The 22651-nt window shown below is 40.0% G+C and overlaps 1 protein-coding gene across 1 annotated transcript in view; it reads left to right on the top strand.

The window, feature by feature from the left end:
- The window catches only part of LOC139744416 (myotubularin-related protein 13-like), a 163391-nt gene extending 140952 nt beyond the window's left edge, over window positions 1–22439 (top strand). The window contains 13 exon segments of the mRNA XM_071654854.1: window positions 3969–4192; window positions 5093–5269; window positions 6304–6408; window positions 7002–7187; window positions 10382–10508; window positions 11205–11377; window positions 12849–13067; window positions 13809–13985; window positions 15034–15169; window positions 16853–17035; window positions 17471–17595; window positions 18269–18400; window positions 20281–22439. Of these exon segments, the coding sequence (XP_071510955.1) occupies window positions 3969–4192; window positions 5093–5269; window positions 6304–6408; window positions 7002–7187; window positions 10382–10508; window positions 11205–11377; window positions 12849–13067; window positions 13809–13985; window positions 15034–15169; window positions 16853–17035; window positions 17471–17595; window positions 18269–18400; window positions 20281–20373 (2057 nt within the window). The 3' untranslated portion in view covers window positions 20374–22439.
- Window positions 22440–22651: the final 212 nt, after the last annotated feature.

Here is a 22651-nt window from a genome sequence, read left to right as displayed (position 1 = left end):
GATATCGACATGCTGTCCAAATAGGACAGTACATTCAATGTATTTTTTATATTATGTGTATATTCCTGTCTAACAGTCAATATTTGTGATTAACTTTTTTGTTTGTCTCCATGGTTATTGAGATATTTCAGTCTATTAACTGTTAATACCCCCTAACATTGGCATAGATTTATTGTACAAACTTTCATTCTGGTAGGAATCCACAAGCAGTGAACATCTAATGTATAATCATTATTTTCTTATATATACAATGTACCTGCATGAATATTTTAGATTAAAGAGTTTGATACAAAATGTTAGAAGACTTTTCCATAAATTTCAAAACTTTACTGCGAGCTACATGTAGTAGTATGTGCCAATATGTGCAATATGTGATGGTATTGCATTGCCTTTTCGCTTGTCAGAAATATTTCTGTTTTATTTTTTGTTTGTTTTGTGTATATCTCTTGCATATTTTGCAGGCCTGTTTTATAATCATATCTCATATTTTTGATATTCAGAAAAGGAACTGTCTTGAAGAAATAACATTGTTGATATGTAGACAAAAATGATGAATTGCAATTTTGTTCGTAAGTTTTGATTTTGGCTTTTCATACTTCAATCAGGCATAACTTTGGATCCCATGTGTGTATATTTTCCTATCCTATACTATCAAATTGAAGTCTCGTTTGGAGGACATTAAGTCTGAATTAAGAAAAACAAAAATCTTCAGCAAATCAAAAGTCTACAACTTTTGTAATTCAGTCTGATTCTGATAAGATCCATCCCTTTTTGTTTGATTTTGCTTTATTCATAGAAGCAAATCTCGAAAGTGGTACAAGATGATATCTTCACTGATGATAACATGTGAACTCATACTGCTGTATGTACAGTGTAATGGCAAACCAAGATAGAAGTGTGTTATATTAGATTAAGGCTCGTAGAATATTGGGATATTTCTTCACTTTTATTGCATCGAGTTCCTAGAATGATACCAAACCATTGTGCCCCTTAGCTACCCCCTTTTCTAATCTTTTTTGCATACGAACTTTAATACACTTTGACTGTTCCTAGTCCCACCTGTACTAGCTGAATGCTGTGAGTGCCTTAATATTTCTTTTCCAGCCTCTCCTTCAGTTTGGAGAAATTACTGCAGCATCTTCTGCTTTGTTTGTTTTTTGTTTCTCCAACTTCTTTTCAGTCTTATTTCTCTTTGAGCAGGCAAAAGGTTATTTTGCTCAGTTATTCAGTTTGTTTTGTGTGTTGGTATTTGGTGCATTTCTTCTTGCATTTTAGTTGTCTTTTTGTGTATGTATGAATTTGACTTCTTCCTGAACTCTTGGATGGAATTTATACAGGATACACGGTGATGCGCATGAACATTTTACAAAGTACTAGTTTATCAGGCCTGATCGGCGTACAAACAAATCTTTACAGTGTAGCTTCCTATGTCAAAGTATAAGTTGCACATCACTCCAATATTTTTTAAACGCTATTCATCTAAATTGATGCATCTACAAGGAAAAATATCGAATATTTGCAAAACATTTTACAACTTGTATTGTCCGAGAGAGAACTGAACACAGGAAATGCTGAATGTGATTTTGTGATATAATGTGATAGAAAGTAACCCACTTGAAGTCGATCTGTAAAACAAATCATTAAAGGGAACCCAAACCTAAACAGAAATGTGGATTGAGTGAAAGCAGCAACATTAGTAGAACACATCAGTGAAAGTTTGAGGAAAATCGGACAATCGATGCAAACGTTATGAATTTTTAAAGTTTTGGTGTTGGAACCACTGGATTAGGAGACTACGAGATGAATTTTTGTGGAATTTTCTTTATATTTTCTTAATATTGTTGTCCACACATATGTCATAACCTCTAGTAGTCTCCTCATCCAGCGGTTCCAACACCAAAACTTCAAAAATTCATAACTTTTGCATCGATTGTCCGATTTTCCTCAAACTTTTACTAATGTGTTCTACTAATGTTGCTGCTTTCACTCAATCCACATTGCTCTTTGGGTTTGGGTTCACTTTAACATTGTCAATGTACAATGTAGATCTCATTGGATATCTGATCTAGGAGTCAATTGATTCAACACATGATGTGACATTGAATATCCAGTCTTGACAATTCACTAGAGGGTTTTTTTTTTCCTTCTTTTTAGTATATTGGACAGTGTAAACTCAAACCTCTGTGAGAATGTTACACTCGCCAAGCTGGATGAGATTCTAGCCTGTTAGACCAAGCTCACATTCACATTCTGTCTTTGAGTGATGTCAGTGTATAGTTGATTTTTACAAACAAACAAACAAACAAACAAAATATAGTTCTGTCTGCATAGCTGCACAATATTCCTGTCACACCTGTCAAATGTACCGCGTACTGCTTACATGTACATGTATTCCCCAAGAATTCTTGCTCTTTCCTGGGTAAACACTTGATGTCACCAGTGTTAATGATCTGTGTTCTCCAAGATAATTTAATGTGATTACGTCAATGAATTGATTTGATATGACTTCACACATCTCTCATCTTTACTCCTGAATAACATATTGTCTGCTCTGCCTCGGTCTTGTTCTATGGATTTCCTTCAGTGTTGAAAATTATAGAGTTAATGATGACTGTACTTCTGAGAAATCCCTAATCTTGTCTGAATTTATGGCAGATATGCTGATCTCGATATGAAGGAGATCATGTACTATTGGCTTGCCATAGGGAGAGTTTAAGGTTAGAATTGGAAATGTAAGTGAAATATGCTGACACTTGAAAAAAACCTGATGAAAATAACCACTATTACAAAAGATTTTCTGTTTGATATTTGATTCAAAATCTTCACTACATGTCTCATTTTGAGGTGAAGTTTAAATTTCTGAAGTTTTAATTGAAAACCTTCACTACATTTCCTGTTTTGAGAAGAATCAAAGTATCCTCCACATCAAATAATCATTGAGTATCCATGACTTCAGCATGGTGACCATATAAATATCAAGGGGTGCATATTGATTTGCCAAATTATGTAAAAAGACAAAAGGATTGTCTAATTGTGACCAATGAAATTGATTTGCAAAAGCATCCTAAACGTCAATATTTCCAAAATGTACTTATGCTCTGTTCAGGTTCACTGAAACTTTTGGTTCTATATGTTTCTCTTTACTCAGTTTAAGTCAAACTAGATGTGGTGTTGAATTGCCCTTTAAATTTCTGTGATGTTGATTTAACCTTTTGAGGACTGAGGCAACCACCTCGTCATGAAATTTGCGTTTATTAATGTTCACGCTGCACCTGTGGTATGCAGAGACTTAAGCTTGTGCCAGACAGTTTTGTTTGTGTCTGAGAACCAATTCTGGTTGTGACATCTGTGTCGGCGTACTTGTATTCACTGCTAACATGTTTCTTGCATTTCACCAACTTTGATATTGACTGTGAGACCGCTGCCACATATTCAACACATCTTGTCCCTTTCAAACCTCACAGTCCACACGTCTGTGTTGAATAATCTCACAATTCTTCGTCCCAAGAAACGACATGAAGACCCTGCAGCGTGCCCCGACCCCTAAATAATCTTTCTGTCGGTGTCACAAAAATTCCCCTCGGATGATGTTTGGTTTTGTTGTTGTTGTTGTTGTTGATGTTGAACTCGTCTTTGATAACAAGAACTCCAGTCCTGTGTTTGCTAATTCTCTGTGTGGGTGATAAAAGAAAGACCCATTCCCCTTCCATCACTCCTCTCATGAACCAACTAAACCATGACCCAGATGACGCACACCTGCCGTATCTTTCTTTGCTTTTTTTTTTGTCCTCCTTAAATTTCAAAAACATAAATCATGAATACCCCAATAACACCTTTCTGCTACTCATGTGACTTCCCATCTGAAAAAAAGAACAAATGAAAACTGATAGAAAACAGAGCAAAAGAGAGAGAGAGAAAGCCACAAGAGCCGCTATACTTCTAACCCCCGTCAACCCCCCACAATGCAGGCCAGCTTTCGATGAAAATGGGCGGAGGTCGAATGGGTGCCTTTGGTCACGCCCACCTGGGCGGGGGCGTGTCACCAGCTGTCTCTAAAAAGCACCTCACTCTTGGCTCTCGTTCGTCAGCCACTCGCAATGGCTCGGTCACAGAGCAGGACCTGGCCGTGCCGCGGAAGCAGGAGGCCCGCAAGGCCGCCCTCTACGTCTTTGGCGAGAAGTCACAGATGCGGGTAGGTCATGTGATCGTGAGAATGCTATAATTGTTTGCCATGCATCAGTGATTACCGTACACATGATGAGAGAAAATGGATTTGGGCCGAAATATGTCAGTTCTATAAAACAGATGATGCACATATGTCGAACAGTCCTATAAAACAGATGATGCATATGTCTTCAGTTCTACAAAACAGATGATGCATAATGTCTTCAGTTCTATAAAACATATGATGCATGTGTCTTCAGATGCGGGGAGGAATGCTCTGCAATCTCATTAGTTGAGAGCTGTGCATTAATTTTTATTGTGATGGCATGTTCTACAATGTATATTGAATGATTACAGTGTATTACGATAACTGATGAGGGCCATTGTAAACATGCTGTCGTGCACTTGCAGCAAGAGTACGCGCATGTAGCAAGCGTAGTGATGACAATCTGGTAGACATGCATCCTGTTATTTTGCCATGCGTCGGTAATGACCGAACACGATTGAAAAAATTGTTATCTGTTGTATAAAACAGATGATGCACAGTCATGTCTTTTCATGTGTCTGGACGAATAGAGTGCATCAATTGCATACAGTAATACCGGTTCAGCATACATTATCTTGCCGTATGGGCCAAGTGATATTCGTGAAGCTTGCAAAACTTTTATTTCCTGTATCAAAAATGCACTGAATTTTCTCTCAAATCTCTCTCTCTCTCTTGAATAAAGATAGTAAGCCTACTTATTCTGTCATGGCAGTTTGGGATTTAGAATTTGACCACCTGCAAGTTGTCTCCAAGCCCCATTTCTCACAATATTATGGTCATCATGACATATTGTACATCCACTTGCTGACTACTGTGTTTGACTGATTCTCATGTTCCCTGTTTATCTCCGCTGCTCCTCAAAATTTTTCTTGAATCCCAAAGGCCCTGAAAGTCGACTCGCAGACAAAGTGCGACTTCATCCCATACGACTTCTTTGAGACGAGGCAAATCAAGGCCAGCTTCAAGAAGCTGATGAAGGCGTGCCTCCCCAGCAACCCGATCACCGACCCCGAGATGGGCTTCCATAAGATGGTCGGCGAGTCAGAGTGGTTACTGCAGGTGAGAGTCATTTTGACCATTTTTTTTTTCCAGATGCAAGTGCCCCCCGGGTAAACGGGACTCAGAAAAATCATTGGCTTGACAGGGCAATATTGTGGTGACATTTTTGTGGCACGTCATTGCTAGACTGCTTTGATGGGATGAAATGTCATTTGAGCGGGATACATTTGTCTGCAGACATTTGTACAAATAAGGGATTCATGAACAGTGATGAAGATGATGGTGATGATTACCATTAGAAATAGTAACCAAAACAATAGTAGCCATACTATGTTTTTGCTACCAGCTATAGAAATGACTACAACTAGTAGCAGTCGCATCATTTCATATTGTCTACTTAATCTATTTTTTTCTTTGCTGGTGTCATGGTCATTAGTATGCAAATAATGCACAGGTGACAGTGCAGTAGAGGAAATGCAGCACACTATAGGTTATTCACGATGGCGAAATAAGCACTGCATTGTGAATACCTGAGAAAGAGCTGCATTTCCACTGACATCATCAACTTAAACCTGTGCATTATTTGTTTTATGAAGTGGATAAAAAATTAGCAGCACTTTTTACGTACATGTACAGTGTACCTTCTTGGGTGAATATTAGCTACATTTAGAAATTAATTGCTTCAATGCCAAGACGTTCGAAGATGTTCGATTCAAACAATTTACTCGCAAACTACAGATATGAGCAAGAAGTTTTTCACAGAAATCAGTGATAAAGCATGCGCTATGTGCTGTAATTCATGCTTCTAACAACTGATTGAGTGTGCACTGCGAACTGATGCATTATGACGTTAGTGAGTGTGCAGTTAATATGCTTTTTGGCAATTGGCAATGTGCCATAGGATAACATGCCACTGCATTATGCATTTGTTGTACGCTTTTTGCATGCCTGTGCACATAAGAAGAAAATAAAGAACACACAGATGACACATTTCAACACTTTTGGTACCACTGTAGGCTACAGTCTTGAACCCATTTGACAGTGTGATTCACATGGTCATGTTTATGATTGATATTTCTATCATCTCACCGCAGATTCAGAACATCATGCAGTTGTCGGGAGCAGCAGTGGACCTCATCGACCTCCAGGGGTCGTCCGTGTGGCTCAGCTTTGAGGATGGCTGGGATTTCACCACCCAGGTGAGGATCGTGACCTCGCCCCTTCCCTTCTTCAATCCCCCCCCCTTCCTTTTCCAGATTCTCCCTTCCCCTTTCCCCTTCACCTATTCTTCACCGCCATCCTAAAGTCGAGTGCTCTTTCATTATGTGAGAAAAGTAGAAACATGTTGAATTTTCTTAACAGTTTATATCTTCTTGATATCATTTTACACATGTGACATCACAAGCTGTTGAAGTCTTCTCATCCAGCGATGGCAGCACTGAAACTTCAAAATTCAATACTTTTGAATGGATTGTATGATTTTCCTCAAACCTTCACTGATGTGTTCTTCTGATACTTCTGCATTCACTCAATCCGCATGTATGTGTAGAAAGGTTTTAGTAAACTTGTCCTTCAATCTCCATTGTGCCACTGTGACTATCTTGTTTTACTGAGACACATTGTTGACTATGCCGATGAAAAAGCAATGAAGTACCTGGAGATATTAATATGTGAAATTCTATAAATTGCATTTCATGTTTTTAATTTTTCTGTCTTTTGTTTACTTGTATTTTCTCTGTCTGTCCCCCCTCCCCCACCCGTCCTCTGCCCCCCCCCCTCCCCCCCTAACCAGGTGAGCTCTCTCGCCCAGCTCCTGATGGATCCGTACTACCGGACACTGACTGGCTTCAAGGTGTTGGTGGACAAGGAGTGGCTGGCCTTTGGCCACCGCTTCACTCACCGTAGCAACCAGACCGTCGCCCACCAGGCCAGCGGCTTCGCTCCCGTCTTTCTCCAGTTTCTGGACTGTGTTCACCAGGTACGTACACCAAGAATCGTCGGCAGTGTGATGCCCTCTCTGGCTGATTTTTGGTTAAGTGTGCAAAGTCACTCTGCTTCAGTGTGTCAGTTTCGTATTTACCGTTTCAATGAAAATATCGCACATTGCACGAATGGGAGGACATAAGAAATTCAAAGCATGATATTGACAATATACACATATTTTTGTCTCGCCCACCGGAGGTGAAGGCGAGACTAAGGGATCCAAATGGCGTCCGTCCGTCGTCCGTCGTCCGTCCGTCGTCCGTCCGTCGTCCGTCCGTCGTCCGTCCGTCGTCCATCGTCCGTCCGTCGTCCGTCCGTCGTTCGTCGTCCGTCGTCCGTCGTCCGTCGTCCGTCACAAATGTTAAAGTTTACCTGCAAGACTCTCTTATGATGCATAACTTGGCAATTGTTACAGCAATGGCAGCCACACTTGGGTGATAGAAGCTCTAGGGGTATCTTCATGTTATGTTGTTGTCAGAGGTCATGTGATGTTGTCAAAGGTCATTTTGAGGTCATATATTAAAGAGTATGTGCAAGACTCTTTTCTATGTTAAAGTTTACCTGCAAGACTCTCTTTTGACAAGTAACTTCACATAAGTTGCTACAATGGCAATCAAACTTGGGTGATGGATGCACTGGGGGTACCGTCATGTTATGGTGCCGTAAGAGGTCACATGATAAGGTCAAAGGTCATTTGAGGTCATACGTTAAAGTTTACTTGCAAGACTCTCTTATCACACGTAACTCAGCACATGTTGCTACAATGGCAATCAAACTTGGGTGATGGTGAGAGATGATGTCTCTTGGGAAGTTGAAGGTAACCACAAGGTCAAAGGTTACAGACAGGGGTCAACGAACTTTTAGGGCCCAATGTTAAGTTTTTAGGGCGCATTTCGTTTATGGCTCATAACTTTTGATCCCTTTGTCCGTTTGTGACCAAACTTGGATGAAAGATGTCCCTTGGGGAGGTGTAGGTCGTCACAAGGTCAAAGGTCACAGACAGGGGTCAGCAAAATTTTAGGGCCCAATGTTATGTTTTTAGGCCGCGTTTTGATTGTGGCTCATAACTTTTGATCCCTATGTCTGTTTGTGACCAAACTTGGACGGTAGATGTCCCTTGGGGAGTTAAAGGTCATCACAAGGTCAAAGGTCACAGAAAGGGGTCAACAAATTTTTAGGGCCCAATGTTAAGTTTTTATGGCGCGTTTCGATTATGGCTCATTACTTTTGATCCTTTGTCCGTTTGTGACCAAACTTGGATGGTAAATGTCCCTTAGGGTGTTGAAGGTCACCACAAGGTCAAAGGTCATAAGCAGGTCAATTAACTTCTGGGAGTTATAAAGAATATTAATTCCTTGTACGCGAATGGGCGAGACACAATTTGGCGATTGCCTTGTTAGATAATAGAGATATACAGAAAAAGGGGCTTTAAAAACCTTCAGCAGTATGGTCTCTTGTTTTACCTCGCCTGTTGTTTTACCCCGCTATTGGACAATTACCTTCAGACTTTCACGTATCCTGTTTCATACACTGTACAAATGCCAAATTTTTCCTTGTTGATGGCAGAAGATCAGGTGCCCTTTATTAGGATACATTGCACTTTCTTACTAGTGTTTGAAGTTGCATACTTACATTCTCTCTGTAACTGGAATGTTACAGACCTCTGCTCACAAAAGGATGCAAAAGACTGAAGTTTTATATGTGGTTTTATTAAAATAGTGGGCTCAAAGTTTCTCCTGATGTCATGATAAGTTTCAGGTTGTGCTAATCTCTCTTTTTAAGTCAAATTCCCAAGGGAAAATGCTATGAGTTTCAGCATGAATTTTGCATTTCTGGTCTTTGAGGTATTAGCGGCATTTTTGTCGTTTGTGTATCAGTTGTATTTTAATTATTTAAAACAAGTCATTTCCTCTTTAGCACGAAGACTCCATTCTCTGATTAACTGATATTACATAACATGTGAACTTCCAGTGGAAACAATTGTGTTATCTTAATAACATTTGACAATTTTAGCTTTGGAACTCGGGAATTTGGGTATTTCTAATCTTTTTTTTTTGTTTGTTTTGTTTGTTTTTTTGAATGCTGCAAGCATTATCAAGACATTTCAACCCATTGAGGACAAGTCCCGAGTATACTCGGGCAAGTGTCTATGGGAAATGCGTGTTGCAGCAAAATCAGTCCGTCCTCAACGGGTCAAGATTTGGGTGTTGAATTGACAGATTGCATTTTCTCTGTGTCTTGACTACCTACAAAATGACACCGCTTTTAATACTGGGCAAATTCTTTCTGCTGAATTGTAGTGATGATGAGTGTTTTCAAATGAGGAGGGCTGCTAGCCTAAGAGTTACCAATGATTGAAGTTATAGGGATAGTATAGTTTTGGTCAAGATGGGGATTCAGGTTATAACTGTTAGATAATTAACCAGTTATGAAATATTTAAGAGCATGCAATTCTCAGAGGAATTCAAAGTTTATTTGATGAAAATTCGTTTTCAAATGGCTGAGATATCCAAAAATAAACTAAAACAAAGCAAGTCTAATAAAAAGTGGGTCCCACCTTTTGTTAGGATCTCTTTGTTTTTGATATCCATTCAAGCTATTTCAAAACCAATTTTCATCAAATCAACCTTGAATTGCTCTTGGAATTGTATGCTTTTTTGTATAGTTATGTTTGTAATTATCTCACAAAAAAGTTGGAAACCTGTAGCCCCATCTCTACCAAAAAAGGGATGGTATAGTATTGGTGGAGATGAGAATTGGGCTTTTAACTTTTTGCGAGATACCAAGATTGGAGAAAACACTTTTGATATAGTACAGAGCATACCATTTTAAGAGGAATTCAAAGTTTATTTGATGAAAATTGGGTTTGGAATGAATGAAACATCCGAAAACAAAGTAAAACAAAGTGATCGTAATAAAATGTGGGTCCCACACTTTATTAGAATCGCTCTTTTTTGAATATCTCAGCCATTTCAAAACCACTTTTCATCAAATAAACATTGAATTCCTCATAGAATTACATGCTCTTTCATATTTCATAAGAGGTTTCTCATTATTTCAAAAAAAAATGTTTGAAGCCTGAAATTAGGTATCAACCAAAACTGTACGATCCCTTTAATAATCAACCAAGACTAAAGCTGTCCGATTGATGACTGTGAGTTCGTGTTTTGTGTTGTTTTTCTGCAACAGGTCCACTGCCAATTTCCCCTCTCCTTTGAATTCAACCAGTACTTCCTCAAGATGATTGCCTATCATTACGTCTCCAATCGCTTTCAAACTTTCATGTGGGACTCGGACTACGAGCGGTACCAAGCAGGTGAGATGGGGGCGCTGTTCAAATTCTGTTGGTGTTTAGTAAATATTGTTAATTTTCTGTATTTTGTTGAAGTTGTTGAAGTGCTTTGAGTCTTTGTAGCAAAGGTACTATGTAGTAATTGGTTGTTATTATTATTATTATTATTATTATTATTATTATTATTATTATTATCATCATTATTATTACTATTATAATTATTATCATCATGATCATCATTATCATTATCATCATGTACAGTGTGAGTGAAATTTACAGTGCATTTCACTGTGGTTTATTAATTTCGCAAATTTTGTTAGTTGACTGACAGCTGCAAAATCAGATATGTACTCAAATATTGCTATTTGCAACACAAGTATAACCATGTGGGTATTGTCTCCATGATGGAAAACCATTAGGTTCTGATAAGAATGATAAAACCTTGAAAGACTGATCTAAGCCTATTATTTCCACCACTTTTCTCAATATAAAGCCTACGTTTTGTCCTTTTTTTCATTTGGCTTTATGACATACAATATGTTGTGATATACAATGTACACTGTAACTTTCTTCTTTATCAGCCTTGTGGAAATAGATTGAACTGAAAACAAAAAATGAATTGAATAATATTGTAACTACAATGTGTTAAAGCTACCTTGACTAGTGTATGGATGTATGCGAAATTGCACTCGACTCCTGTAAAACCTTCTTTACCTCCAGCAACTCAAGTTTACGAGGAGAGGAGACCGTCGCGGATCGACGAGAGTGGGGACAGTGACAGCGAGACATCCAGTCCGCCGCTCAAGTCACTGTGGGCATACATCGACAAGTACCATGGCCGCTCGCCGCTCTTCTACAACCTCCAGTTCGCCCCGCACACAACAGTAAATGAAGTAAATTCTATGTTGTCCCTTGATTTTTGATCCACCGCTTGCCGTGTAGAACGTATCTAGTGGAGCTGGCAGGAGGCCCTAACACCATCAACTCACGCTGCCCCTAACACACACTCTCTCTCTCTCTCTCTCTCTCTCTCTCTGTCTCTCTTTCTCCATCTCCCCATCTTGCTATTGGTGTAGTGGGGGAGATGCGTTCTCTCGCAGTGGTATCCACACATCTCCATGGTAACGGCTAAGTAGCTTTCTTTTCGCATCATCTTCCTCTCTGATCATGGTTTCCGCTCTCTGAGGAGAGCACCTTTTGACAAGCACACGTTTGGAATGTCTCAACTTCCCTTTTATTTTCTCATTTTCGAGATTTAAATTTCTTTTTCATCTGGTCACAAATTGTAGATGTGGAGGCAAGAGTAAAATTTCTTTTCTTGTAGCTATCATGCCTTTTCCTAGAAACATTGCCAAATTTCATGATACATAATGTGGTGATCAAGAACTGCTGTATTAATTCATCTTAACCTAATTCATTGCATGATATGCGCAGCAAAGCCATCAGTGCCAAGAAAATGTAGCAGAAAAAAATGTTATCATACGTTTTGTATGTATACAGATATAGTACATGAAAGGAGTTGCATTATATCAGAAAAACTTTTGGTTGAGTTCATGATCTGTAATTTTGCCTATCAAACAGTGATCTACATTTTATTGAGACTCCAGCTATGGAAGTGTTGCAGTTATTTAGTGCTGCGTTTGATAAAAGGATGTGATGTGACATTTGTGGTATTATTATATATATCCTGCACATACAATGTATATCACATATACATGTATATACCTCTATGCAACTTGAGCTCAACTGCTACCTCAATTTTTTAAAACACCTGTGTATTTTTTTGTTGTATCAGTGTGGCACTATTAAAAAAAAAAAGAATATACTCTGCAGAAAAAATGGGTGGGGGGGAATGAGATAAGGACAAAACATCAAACTAGTCAAAGTCCTTTGCAACTGATTGACAAATTGCCCTACATCGACGTAAATAAGCACTGAATTGATGAGTGCTTTTTTACAAATTAATGAATTTGAATAATTGCGCAGTACCCGCTGCATGCTATAAGGATTCGAGCCAACACTTGCTGTCGGGTGAAAGCTCGGTGCTCTAGTGGAGATAATGCCTGTCCGGAGATCAGGAGGTCTTAAGTTCGAATCCTGCTCGAGTATGTACGCCCATGATTTTTTTATCATGGCTACTACTTAAAACACTGATCAATTCAGTGCTTATTTATGTCGATGTAGGGCAATTTGTCAATCAGTTGCAACGAAAGAATTTTGTGAATTTGAATAAAAAAAGTCAAAGTTCACGTAAAAAACAACAACAAAAATGACACATAGCATTTCTTGAGGTTAGGTGAAAGGTAAATGCACTATACATTTTGTACATACATGTATTCTGATGGCTTCTTTCCTCCCTGTCAGATCCTGCGTCCCTACACCAACATCTCCAGCCTGAAGGTGTGGGACTTTTACTTGGAGGAGAACCTGTACGGAGGGCCGTCCTTCGACCGCGAGCTCTTCGAAGCGGCCACCAATGAGGACAACGAGCAGCCCTTGGAGCAGACCGACCGGCGGACGGTCAACGCCTGCTATGACGATGCCTCGCACGCCGAGCCGGACATCCATCGGTGGCTGATGGAGGTGAGTTCTGGTTACAGTGTCGTTAATTCCGAAGGTTCGCTAATCCGAAAACGAAATGAGATTTATTTTTTCTGCAGGTTCATAAATCTGAGAATGAAATACTGTAAAACGAGGAATTTTCGCGTGCACATTAATTTCGCAAATTTCGCGAGCGCCAAGATTCGCGAAATTAAAATGCACGCGAAAGTCCTTGTTTACACTATATGCATTGAACGCCAGTGGCACTTCGCAAAAATTTCATGCCACGAAAAAGGCTGTCGGTTCCAATTCGCGAAAAATTCATGCCACGAATATGTCATGATTTACAGTAAGGTTTGCTATTCAGAAGGTTTCTTAATCCGAAAATGAAATGAGGTTTATTATTCTGAAGGTTTGTTAATTCAAAAACGAAATAAGGTGGCATATATTGAAGGTTCCTTTGTTGATCTGAAAAAAAAAATGTCAATTTTCCCAAAGTTTCATTCAATATAATAAAAGAATGGATTAAAGTTGAGTATTCCAATGGTTTGTTAATCCGGAAATGAAATTAGACTCATAATTCTGAAGGTTTGTATAATAGAAGGCACCTTTTTTCTCATTTTCTGATTAACTAACTTTGTTTGTTTGCTCTATTGTACATGTTTTTTTTTTTATTCAATGAAATTGTGCTTTGAAGTCATGTTAGCGTATATATATTGTACCTTTTTTGTATGAGGTGAATAAAGAAGAAATGAAATGAAATGCTTTCTTTACCGTCCTCAGGAGCTGCACCAGCTGGAGTCGGACTTGGGCAAGCAGCACAAAAACTGGCGGCACCTGCTGGAGCACCTGGAGACGAGGTTTGTCACACGACGGAAGAGGACCTCCCAGGCCATGGAGGAGGCAAGGGTCCAGAGCATGACGGCCCACAAGAAGACCACCATCGACATCCTGGTCAGGGTGAGTCTTCTTCCAGGGGGCCTTGGAATTTGGGGCTTGGGGTCTGCACATGCCCCCCCCCCCCCACCACCATTTATCGCGTTACATTGTATATTGACCGGGAAGGGGGGGGGTACATTGTATACCCCCCCCCCCCCCCCCCCCCCAATTGACCAGCAGCCCCTGTCTTCTTAACATCACAATTTTTTCTTCTTCTCCTCCCCCTCATTCCTCCTTCCATACTTTTCAGCTTTCACTTTCAAATTACATCTCAAAACTGTTGCAGCTCAGTGGTGAGGGCTGCAAGGTGGTAGCTCAGTAGGTAGTGTATCAGGCTTTTAATAGAATGGCTTGGGTTCAGGCATGGGTTCGAGTCTTACTATTATAAAGCAATGTTGTGTATTGTCATGCCGTCTCCTCTAGTAAAGGGGCCAAACAATCTGTCCCTCGGATAGGACATGTAATGGAGGTCCCGTGTGTGAGAGAGTTACAACTCCTGCACGATACAAGATCCCGCTTTATTCATTCAGTACAAAGAGTAGGGTGCATAACCCAGTCAAGTGGTCTGCCCAAAGAACATACAACAGGACCCCATGGAAGACCAGGTATAGTGCAACTGAATATTTGCTATCCAACCATCTTCTAAAAAGAAAATGAAAACAAAACAAACAAATGAACAAAAACCATTTTCATCTAACCAGCCAATCTAAGCTTAGTTGCCCAGGAGCTTGGCTCAACTTGCCCAGCTTTTTTGGCAGCAGTCAGTAATCCATCTATACTTGGCCTAGTTGTAAAGTTAGCAAGCCCACTCGGGCATACAATTTGTAGCAATGTACCTCAGTCTGACAGGAAGGCCATGGTAACATAAAATGTATCATGGGGATTAGGTAACATGCATTCGTAGACAATTTGATTTCAGACATCTCTGCCAATCGGCGAAGAAGGCACTTCAGCATGCATGCTAGTCAGCGAATGAAGCACAGTATTGGGTAAAAGTGAGCGAGATGTTGGTGTTATGAGTGTGTAATTAGATGATGAAAGAGTGTACTCTCTCTGATCTCGTTACCAGGGGAAACACATAGGCGAGCCCCAGACCAAGGGATTCAACTTCCCCCACCACTTTGAGCCGTGCAGCTACGTGACGCCCACCAGCTGTGACTACTGCAACCAGATGCTCTTTGGTGTTGTGAAGCAGGGGTGCACAGGTGAGTTTGCTCTTTCCACATGAGCTCGGGATAGTGAGAGGTACAGAAGTGGTGATTGAAAAGACAGTGACTGCACAGGTTAGCTTATGTAGTGTGTTTTCTTTTCCTACATAAGGAGGTGGAAAATTATAGTAGCAGAGAGAAGAGTACTGATAGGGATGTGTGGAACTCCTGTGCTTTATTTTTTAATTCCACATGAACTGAGGATAATTTTTCAAAAAGTTACATTTTTCAGATGAGAATGAGAAGGGGTTAAATTGAACACTATGAATGTCTTTAGTGGCAACTTAATGCCCTTATCATTCTCAAGCGATGCATTGTAGTGTTAGTAATGAATGCATGTATCGGCATAGAAAATATAAGTGATAATTTGGAGGGGGAATATGTGAAGAGTTTGTTTGCAAAAACCGATAAGTCCATTTTTGAAGATTTTGAAGTACGGTCTCTGTCATAAAGTACAAAATAATACCTTTTAAATGATATATTGGTCACTACATATAAAGGTACATTTTTAAAGTTATGGTCAAAAGAAGCAAAAATTTTTTTATTATTCTCTTTATTTTTCTGGACCTTTAATTGCAAATATCTCCATTTGGCAAATATGGACTTATCGGTTTTTACAAACAAACTCTTCATGTGTTCCAAAGATGTTCGTTAACATTGCTAATTACCACAGTTACATTGTTTGCCTTCATCTATACCATATACAGTCCAACCTCTCCTATCCGGCGTCCCTTTCTTCAGATCTCCCTATTATCTGGATGTTATCTCGGCGAGATTTTTTTTTTTTTAAATCTTTTAATTGTGTGTGTGTGTGTGGGGGGGGGGGGGGGGGGGAGGGGATTTCAAACTCGAACAGAATTCCTGCACAAACTCACATTATAATATACATTCACATCAAATTTTCATCTGAATAACATGCATTTAGACATTCGCTTCCCCCAAATTTTGGGCTGATAGCAAAGAAAGAGTTTCAGGGCATGCTACCTGCAGTAGGTTATGCCATGTACATGCACAGTGTACCATTGGGTAGGCAGCTGCATGTATAAAACATTGGGTCTCCCATATCCGGCCAAATCCCTTTAACTCTTTATGTGCTACATTCGACTGTGGTGACTCAGTCGACGGCGTGCCAACTTCGCATCTTTTGCTCAAACTCACAAACCCGCCTAAACCGATCAATAGATCACCGAATGCCACAGTACAATGAAAGCGATTCTCGCGGTTCCATTCCTGTCACACGTAGCTTGCATTTTATGTGGTGATTGAATATGAAGCGGTGTTCCTTCCTGGATTTGCGAGCAAATTCTAAGTTTCTGTCACTGTTTTGTGTGCAGAAGTAATGCCTCTACAATAATGTATCTACTTGTCATTTGAAAGAAAAAATAATCATAGATTTGTTATACAATTTACTTTAAAGCAAAGCTTGGCATTTTCTCTACAACTTTGCTCATTACATGACTAGATTAACGGAAATCTATCATAGTTACATAGATATGGACAACGTTGCTGTCTCAGAATAATGTGGCACACATGGGGTTCACACCATGGCACATAGAGTTAATATCCGAATGAGCGTGGTCTTGACATGTCCGGATAGGAGAGGTCAGACTGTATCTTTTTTAAAGCCCATATGAGAGTTTGACAGAGCCACTTGACTTTCTGATGTTATCCCTTTGGCAGGCATGAAGTGTGCAGACTGTGGCTACAATGTCCATGAGAAGTGTGTGCCCCAGGTTCCCAAGCAATGCATGAGGCGGGGCTCCACCAAGGAGCACAGCTCTGCCCCCGCCAGGCAGGTCGCCAAGGAGGACTCAAACTCCTCCCACACGCCGACGACAGACTCCACCCCTTCATACACCGGAGGTAAGTGGAAGACTTTGAGATCTGCACAAGCCACTGGACAATACAACTTTAGTAAAACTGTAAAAGGGAAAATTTCCACGGTCTGGAGATTTCGTGCATTTTGCGCATCATGAAACTGGCATGAAAACAAAAGTGGATAAAATTTTTTGCTTGTTTATGACGATAGTGGCCACAGGCTTTTATGCAAATTAGCTGAGGTGGTGATGCCATTAACTCACAACTTTCCTACTAGTCTGTGCACCACACACAGACACAATATGATGCAAAGGATATCATCAGTTGATTTTGTTATCGTAATATTCAAAATAATACAGCGTTGAAGATTTGTGTATGTTTGTGTAGCAGACGAAATATTGAAAATTGGAGGATACCGATGGAACAAAAGATGACAATGAAAGCCATGATAATAATGGTTGGATGTTTTATCAACCCCAGGCTACGAGCAATTCAACAACTTTGTTGACGAGACGAGGTCGCACGAAGGTCACCTGTACAAGAGAGGGGCCAGGCTCAAGGGATGGAAGCAGCGTTGGTTTGTGCTCGACTCCCAGAAACATCAGGTGAGTCTAAGACCAGTGTTGGCTAGAAGATGTGTGAGGACCAAAAATAGGAGCTAGCACAAAAACTATACAGTTGTAGATGCAGCAGACCAAATCAGGGCCGTGTTGCAAAAGATCAGTGGATGCTGCTATGGCCCATTATCGACAATAAATTATAGCAAAATACATAGCAACCGTGAGTGGTGTGCTTTTTGACTGTCGTACTTCCGATGAACCTTTTTGGCTAATATTTTGCATTATTGTTGTTACCCAACTGAGATTGTGTTATCATAACGTTATGTAACAAATGCAAACAGATGAAAACCGACCAGATATGAATGTAACTTATTGTAGGAAAAATGAGCAAAGAAAATGGGATTCCTACGGGATCCCATTGGAATCCCATTTTCTTTGCTGATTTTTCCAATCATAGCATTATGTCACGCATTTCCTATGCTTACTGTATTAGTGTGCACATTTTAGAGCACAAAGCGACAGTTCTGCAGGCATACCGTTGTTTGAGAATTATATTTCCCCCTTTAACCTTATGCTTTAATATGCATGTTTTGATAATGAGCATGAAACTGCTCATCCTCTGAAGATCAGTATATGTATGACAGTACGGTGCATGAGTTTGTAACGGTACCAGCAACTCACCCTCTCTCATATCTTGATCCTTTCCCTTATCCCCCAGCTGAGGTACTACGAGAGTCGGAACGACCCTCACTGCAAGGGGTTCATCGACCTCAAGGAGGTGGAGTCCGTGCAGCCGGCGTTCCCAAACCCGTCGGCGCCGAAGAAGTGCGAGGAGAGCGCATTCTTTGACGTAAGTGAAAGACAAAAGTTGTGGTCCCTTTCGGCAATGCATCCATTGCTTAGTTAAGAACAGATTCTTTGCAAAGATGTCAACTATTACTGTATAAGCTGTTATTTTCACATACAGATATTTTCGCGAATGAGGAGATCACAGATATTTTCGTGAGATGTTGATTTCGCGAATTGACAGCGATGCTATCATTAGTGCACTATTACCTAGAGCATGGCAGCATTTTTGCATGTTAAATTCACAATCTCCACAGTGATGTGCAGAATTCGCGTAAATTAAAGCCTCGTGAAAATATTAGCTTATACAATATTTTGAAGTGTTCATTACCAAAAAAAAATTATATTATTTCACTGATCTGTTGCAGGAAAGGTGAAATTTTGACTGTCTTCCATCGAAAAATACAGCTTTTCAGATCGTGAAAACTTTAAGTAAACATGGTGATTGCACTGTAGCACTGACTGAAATCTCAGAGTGAACATGAAGGGGTAGAGAGCAAATTTTTCTGAACTATCAGCACATACATGGTGCTCTTGTTACAACAGCATGGTTATAATGAAATTTTGTCACAACGATGTAAAAATTCAGGTTCCAAATTTATTATTATTATACCCCCGCCAAACGAAGTTTGAAGGGGGTATATAGGAATCAGCGGACGGTCGGGCGGTCGGTCGGGCGGTCGGTCGGGCAGTCGGTCCGTTGCAAATCTTGCGTCGCGAACTACTTCCTCAGTTTTCAACCGATTCCCATAAAACTTGGCACAGATGTGTGCCTTGGGTTGTAGATGTGCAAGACGTATTTTTTGACAGTACCCAAAAGTACGTTGCCATGGTAACGGCATATTATGGGCAAAAATGGGTACAAATCTTGCGTCGCGAACTCCTCCCACAGTTTTTGATCAATTTTTATGAAATTAGGTACAGATGTTCATCTGAATATGTTAATGTGCAAGACACATATTTCCACAGTGGCAAAAAGTGCGTTGCCATGGTAACGGCATGTTATTGGTAAAATATAGGGCAAAATGCTTCATGGCAAAACTGCTTCATCAGTGTTCTTCCAATTCTCATGGAATTCATGTTGAATGTTTGTCTTAGGATATAGGTCAGCATGACACATTTCTTGACAGTGACAAAAAGTATGTTGCCATGGTAACAGCTCACATATTATGAGCCAAAATGATGGAAAATTTTGTGTTGCAAACTACTTCCTCAATTTTTGCCCAATTTCCATGAAATTTGGTACAGATGTGTGCCTTTGGGTGTAGATGTGCAAGACGCATTTTTCGACAGTACCCGAAAGGACGTTGCCATGGTAACGGCATATTAATGGCAGAAGATCAAGGAAAGATCTTGCGGATTTAACTACTTCCTCAGTTTTTTGACCAAAGCTTATGAAATGTTGTTTGGCGGGGGTATAACCAGTCGCTGTAGCGACATTTCTAGTTAAAGTCTATGGTGCAAAATTCCATTTTGTTTTAAAAATGAAATTTTAATATAATGAAAGAAATTGCTGGCTCCATTGATTCTGTTATAATGGGTGTTGCCATATTTTATATTATATTATATATATTACTGTAAAACATGATATATTCGCGGCATGAAATTTTCGCGAATTGCCACTGGCGTTCAATGCATGTGGTGTAGACAAAAACTTTCGTGTGCATTTTAATTTCGCGAATTTTGAAATTCGCGAAATTAAAATGCACGCGAAAATTCCTTGTTTTACAGTATATTTCTTTATTATATTATTTCTGTATTATATTTTTTATATTTTGTTTATTCTACTATGTGAGAATTTTCATCGAGGTAAGTAATTTCTATACGATCTATGTAGCGGAAGAGATTAAAGTGTTATGCTTTTATTTGCTGCTCCCCCTACAGCTGAAGACTACGAAGCGAGTCTACAACTTCATCTCAGATACCAAGGGAGCAGCCGAGGAGTGGATTAGCAAGATCCAAGACTGTCTATCATGATCTTGCGTTAGAGAACACGGCGCCTTTCATTGGGAGGCACTGCTTCTGAGGGTAGTGTGTGTGGGTGTGTAGGGATAGGCCACCAGTCTTGCTCTTTCGCTCTCTCTCTTTCTTACTCTTCTTTCCGGAACAAGAGGTTTTGACCATTACCTGGCGTGATGTAATGTAATGATGAGATAGCGTTATTAAAAGCTAACACCGTTTCTTACATGTGACATAATTTTGCAAAGTTTAATTATTGTTATTATTATTTTTTTTTTATCGTGTACCTGTTATACGAGTCGATACAGCTTGAATCTGTGCTGAGGACCAATGTTATTGTATAGGGGGGAAGATGATTTATTGGCAAATTAGCTGAAACTGGGCAGGCGTGGTGATGATTGAAATGAAAAAAAAAGAAGCTATCTATGCATGTGTGGCCGTGACAAGCCAGTATCAGTGGCCAGACACCAGAAGGACATCCAAAAGAGTAGGTTTGGACAAATTCAGATAACATTTATAGGCAGTAACCCACATTGTGTTCAACATGTTAAATGTGCTTCAATTTAGTGTTAGGAGATATTACACCTTTGTCACTGTGTGTATGGCTAGTGTGATGCACCTCTGTGCACCGTTACGTGTACATGCAGTGTGTACGTGACAAGTGTCGTGCAACTGGGTGCAGTGTATACATGGTGTACATGTTGGATGTGTACCTGTGTACCATGCTCCATAAGTGTGCCTGTCAGCCTTCATACATGTACACCCGTGTGGACAGTGTATTACTGAGTACTTGGCGAGAAGAATGCACAGACATTCACAAGTGTCATATGCATGCGTGTCAAAAGTGCTACACCTGTGTATGCCTTATATGATACACCTGTGTATACCATAATTCAGTGTTGACATGGCATATGTACCGGTAGTATTTTTATGTACTCATGTAGAGTGTGGGTGTTGGAAAGACAGTGCGCTGATGTACACATTTGTTACTTATGCACACAGTGAGTGTGGTACAATTTACCGTCTAGCTATCATGCTCACATAGCAATGCATATGTATTTTCTCAAGTGCAATCGGTTGACGCTAGTATGTCGGGGCACTTGTTCACACAACTAAGAACGAACTTGCAGCAGACAGCATTTTGTGCATGTCAGTGCACACACACTCACAAAGAAACAGACTTGCATGTTGGCAGGATGCTCCTAAATCATACTTCATAACCAAAGTTGAAATTGTTTGGTGCAAGTAAATTTATTCTCCCACTTGTAAACCTAAAATCTGCACAAAACTTTCTTTATCCAGAAAGAGATCAGGGTAGAAAATGCAGAGGATAAGGAAAGGTTCATGTACAAGTTCCGGGCCAGTTGCTGTTGAGTTTTCAACACTACACACACTCTGGTACACTCACGGTGTCTGACAGCAACACTGGTACACCGATAATACACGGACTCCAACAACACTAATGATTACAGTGTGTGAAAAGGCGGATACTGAGATGTGTACACAGTGTGATGTCCAGTGTCATACACACTGCATACACAGAGCTCTTTACTTCATAAGCTAGTGACTGGCATACTGTGTACCTCATGTTTGCTCTAAAGATGTAGCTGTTGTGGAGTTTTCCACTCTAGAAATTTGCAAGCACAAAATAATCCAAAGCACTGTTGCCATTTCTAGTTGTGTCCCACTCAGTGTGAGTAGACATATGACAGAAAGGGCTTAGCTTACACAGGAGCTGAGGAACTGGGTTTGAGGTGTATTTTGAGTGCCCCACTAATTCAATTTACTGTTATCGCCAGTATGATTGTTTGCACAATGCCTCGTATGCGGCCACACTTTGGTATTGACAAGTTCAAGTTGCGTTTGAACAATGAGGAGCGTAGATCTTACAAAAAGAATACCGGTAGGCATAAATAAAGGTGATGGATTTACACGCCACACTGCTGGCAGCTCTCGAAATCAAACCAAATCATCAGACATTGCATTGTGGGATACTGCTCAGTCACACAAGACCAGCTGTGCAAGTCCAATATTTGTTGATTCTTACAATACTACACATGTGGACTAGTGCTACAAGGAGTCATGCAACCGCGATGAATCTTCGCCCAAGATTTGCCCGCCGACTCTTGCAAAGCATACAAGAGAATTGTGCATCGGCCAAGACGTATCGAAGCTGTAAGCTCTTCAACTATTTTTTTGTGTGTCCCATGGGAACACGGAAGAGCCTGCTTAATACACTACTGCTGAGGGATCTGTAATGCTTCTGTTTTACTTTTTTTTTTTTTAATGCAAACTT

Source organism: Diadema antillarum, unplaced genomic scaffold (genome assembly GCF_040938485.1).
Source record: "Diadema antillarum isolate AM-2024a unplaced genomic scaffold, OU_Dant_1.0 seq00001171_RagTag, whole genome shotgun sequence".
In the NCBI taxonomy this organism is placed as follows: domain Eukaryota; kingdom Metazoa; phylum Echinodermata; class Echinoidea; order Diadematoida; family Diadematidae; genus Diadema; species Diadema antillarum.
The sequence above is the reverse complement of the archived record's forward strand: the minus strand, read 5'-3'. Positions and strand labels throughout refer to the sequence as shown.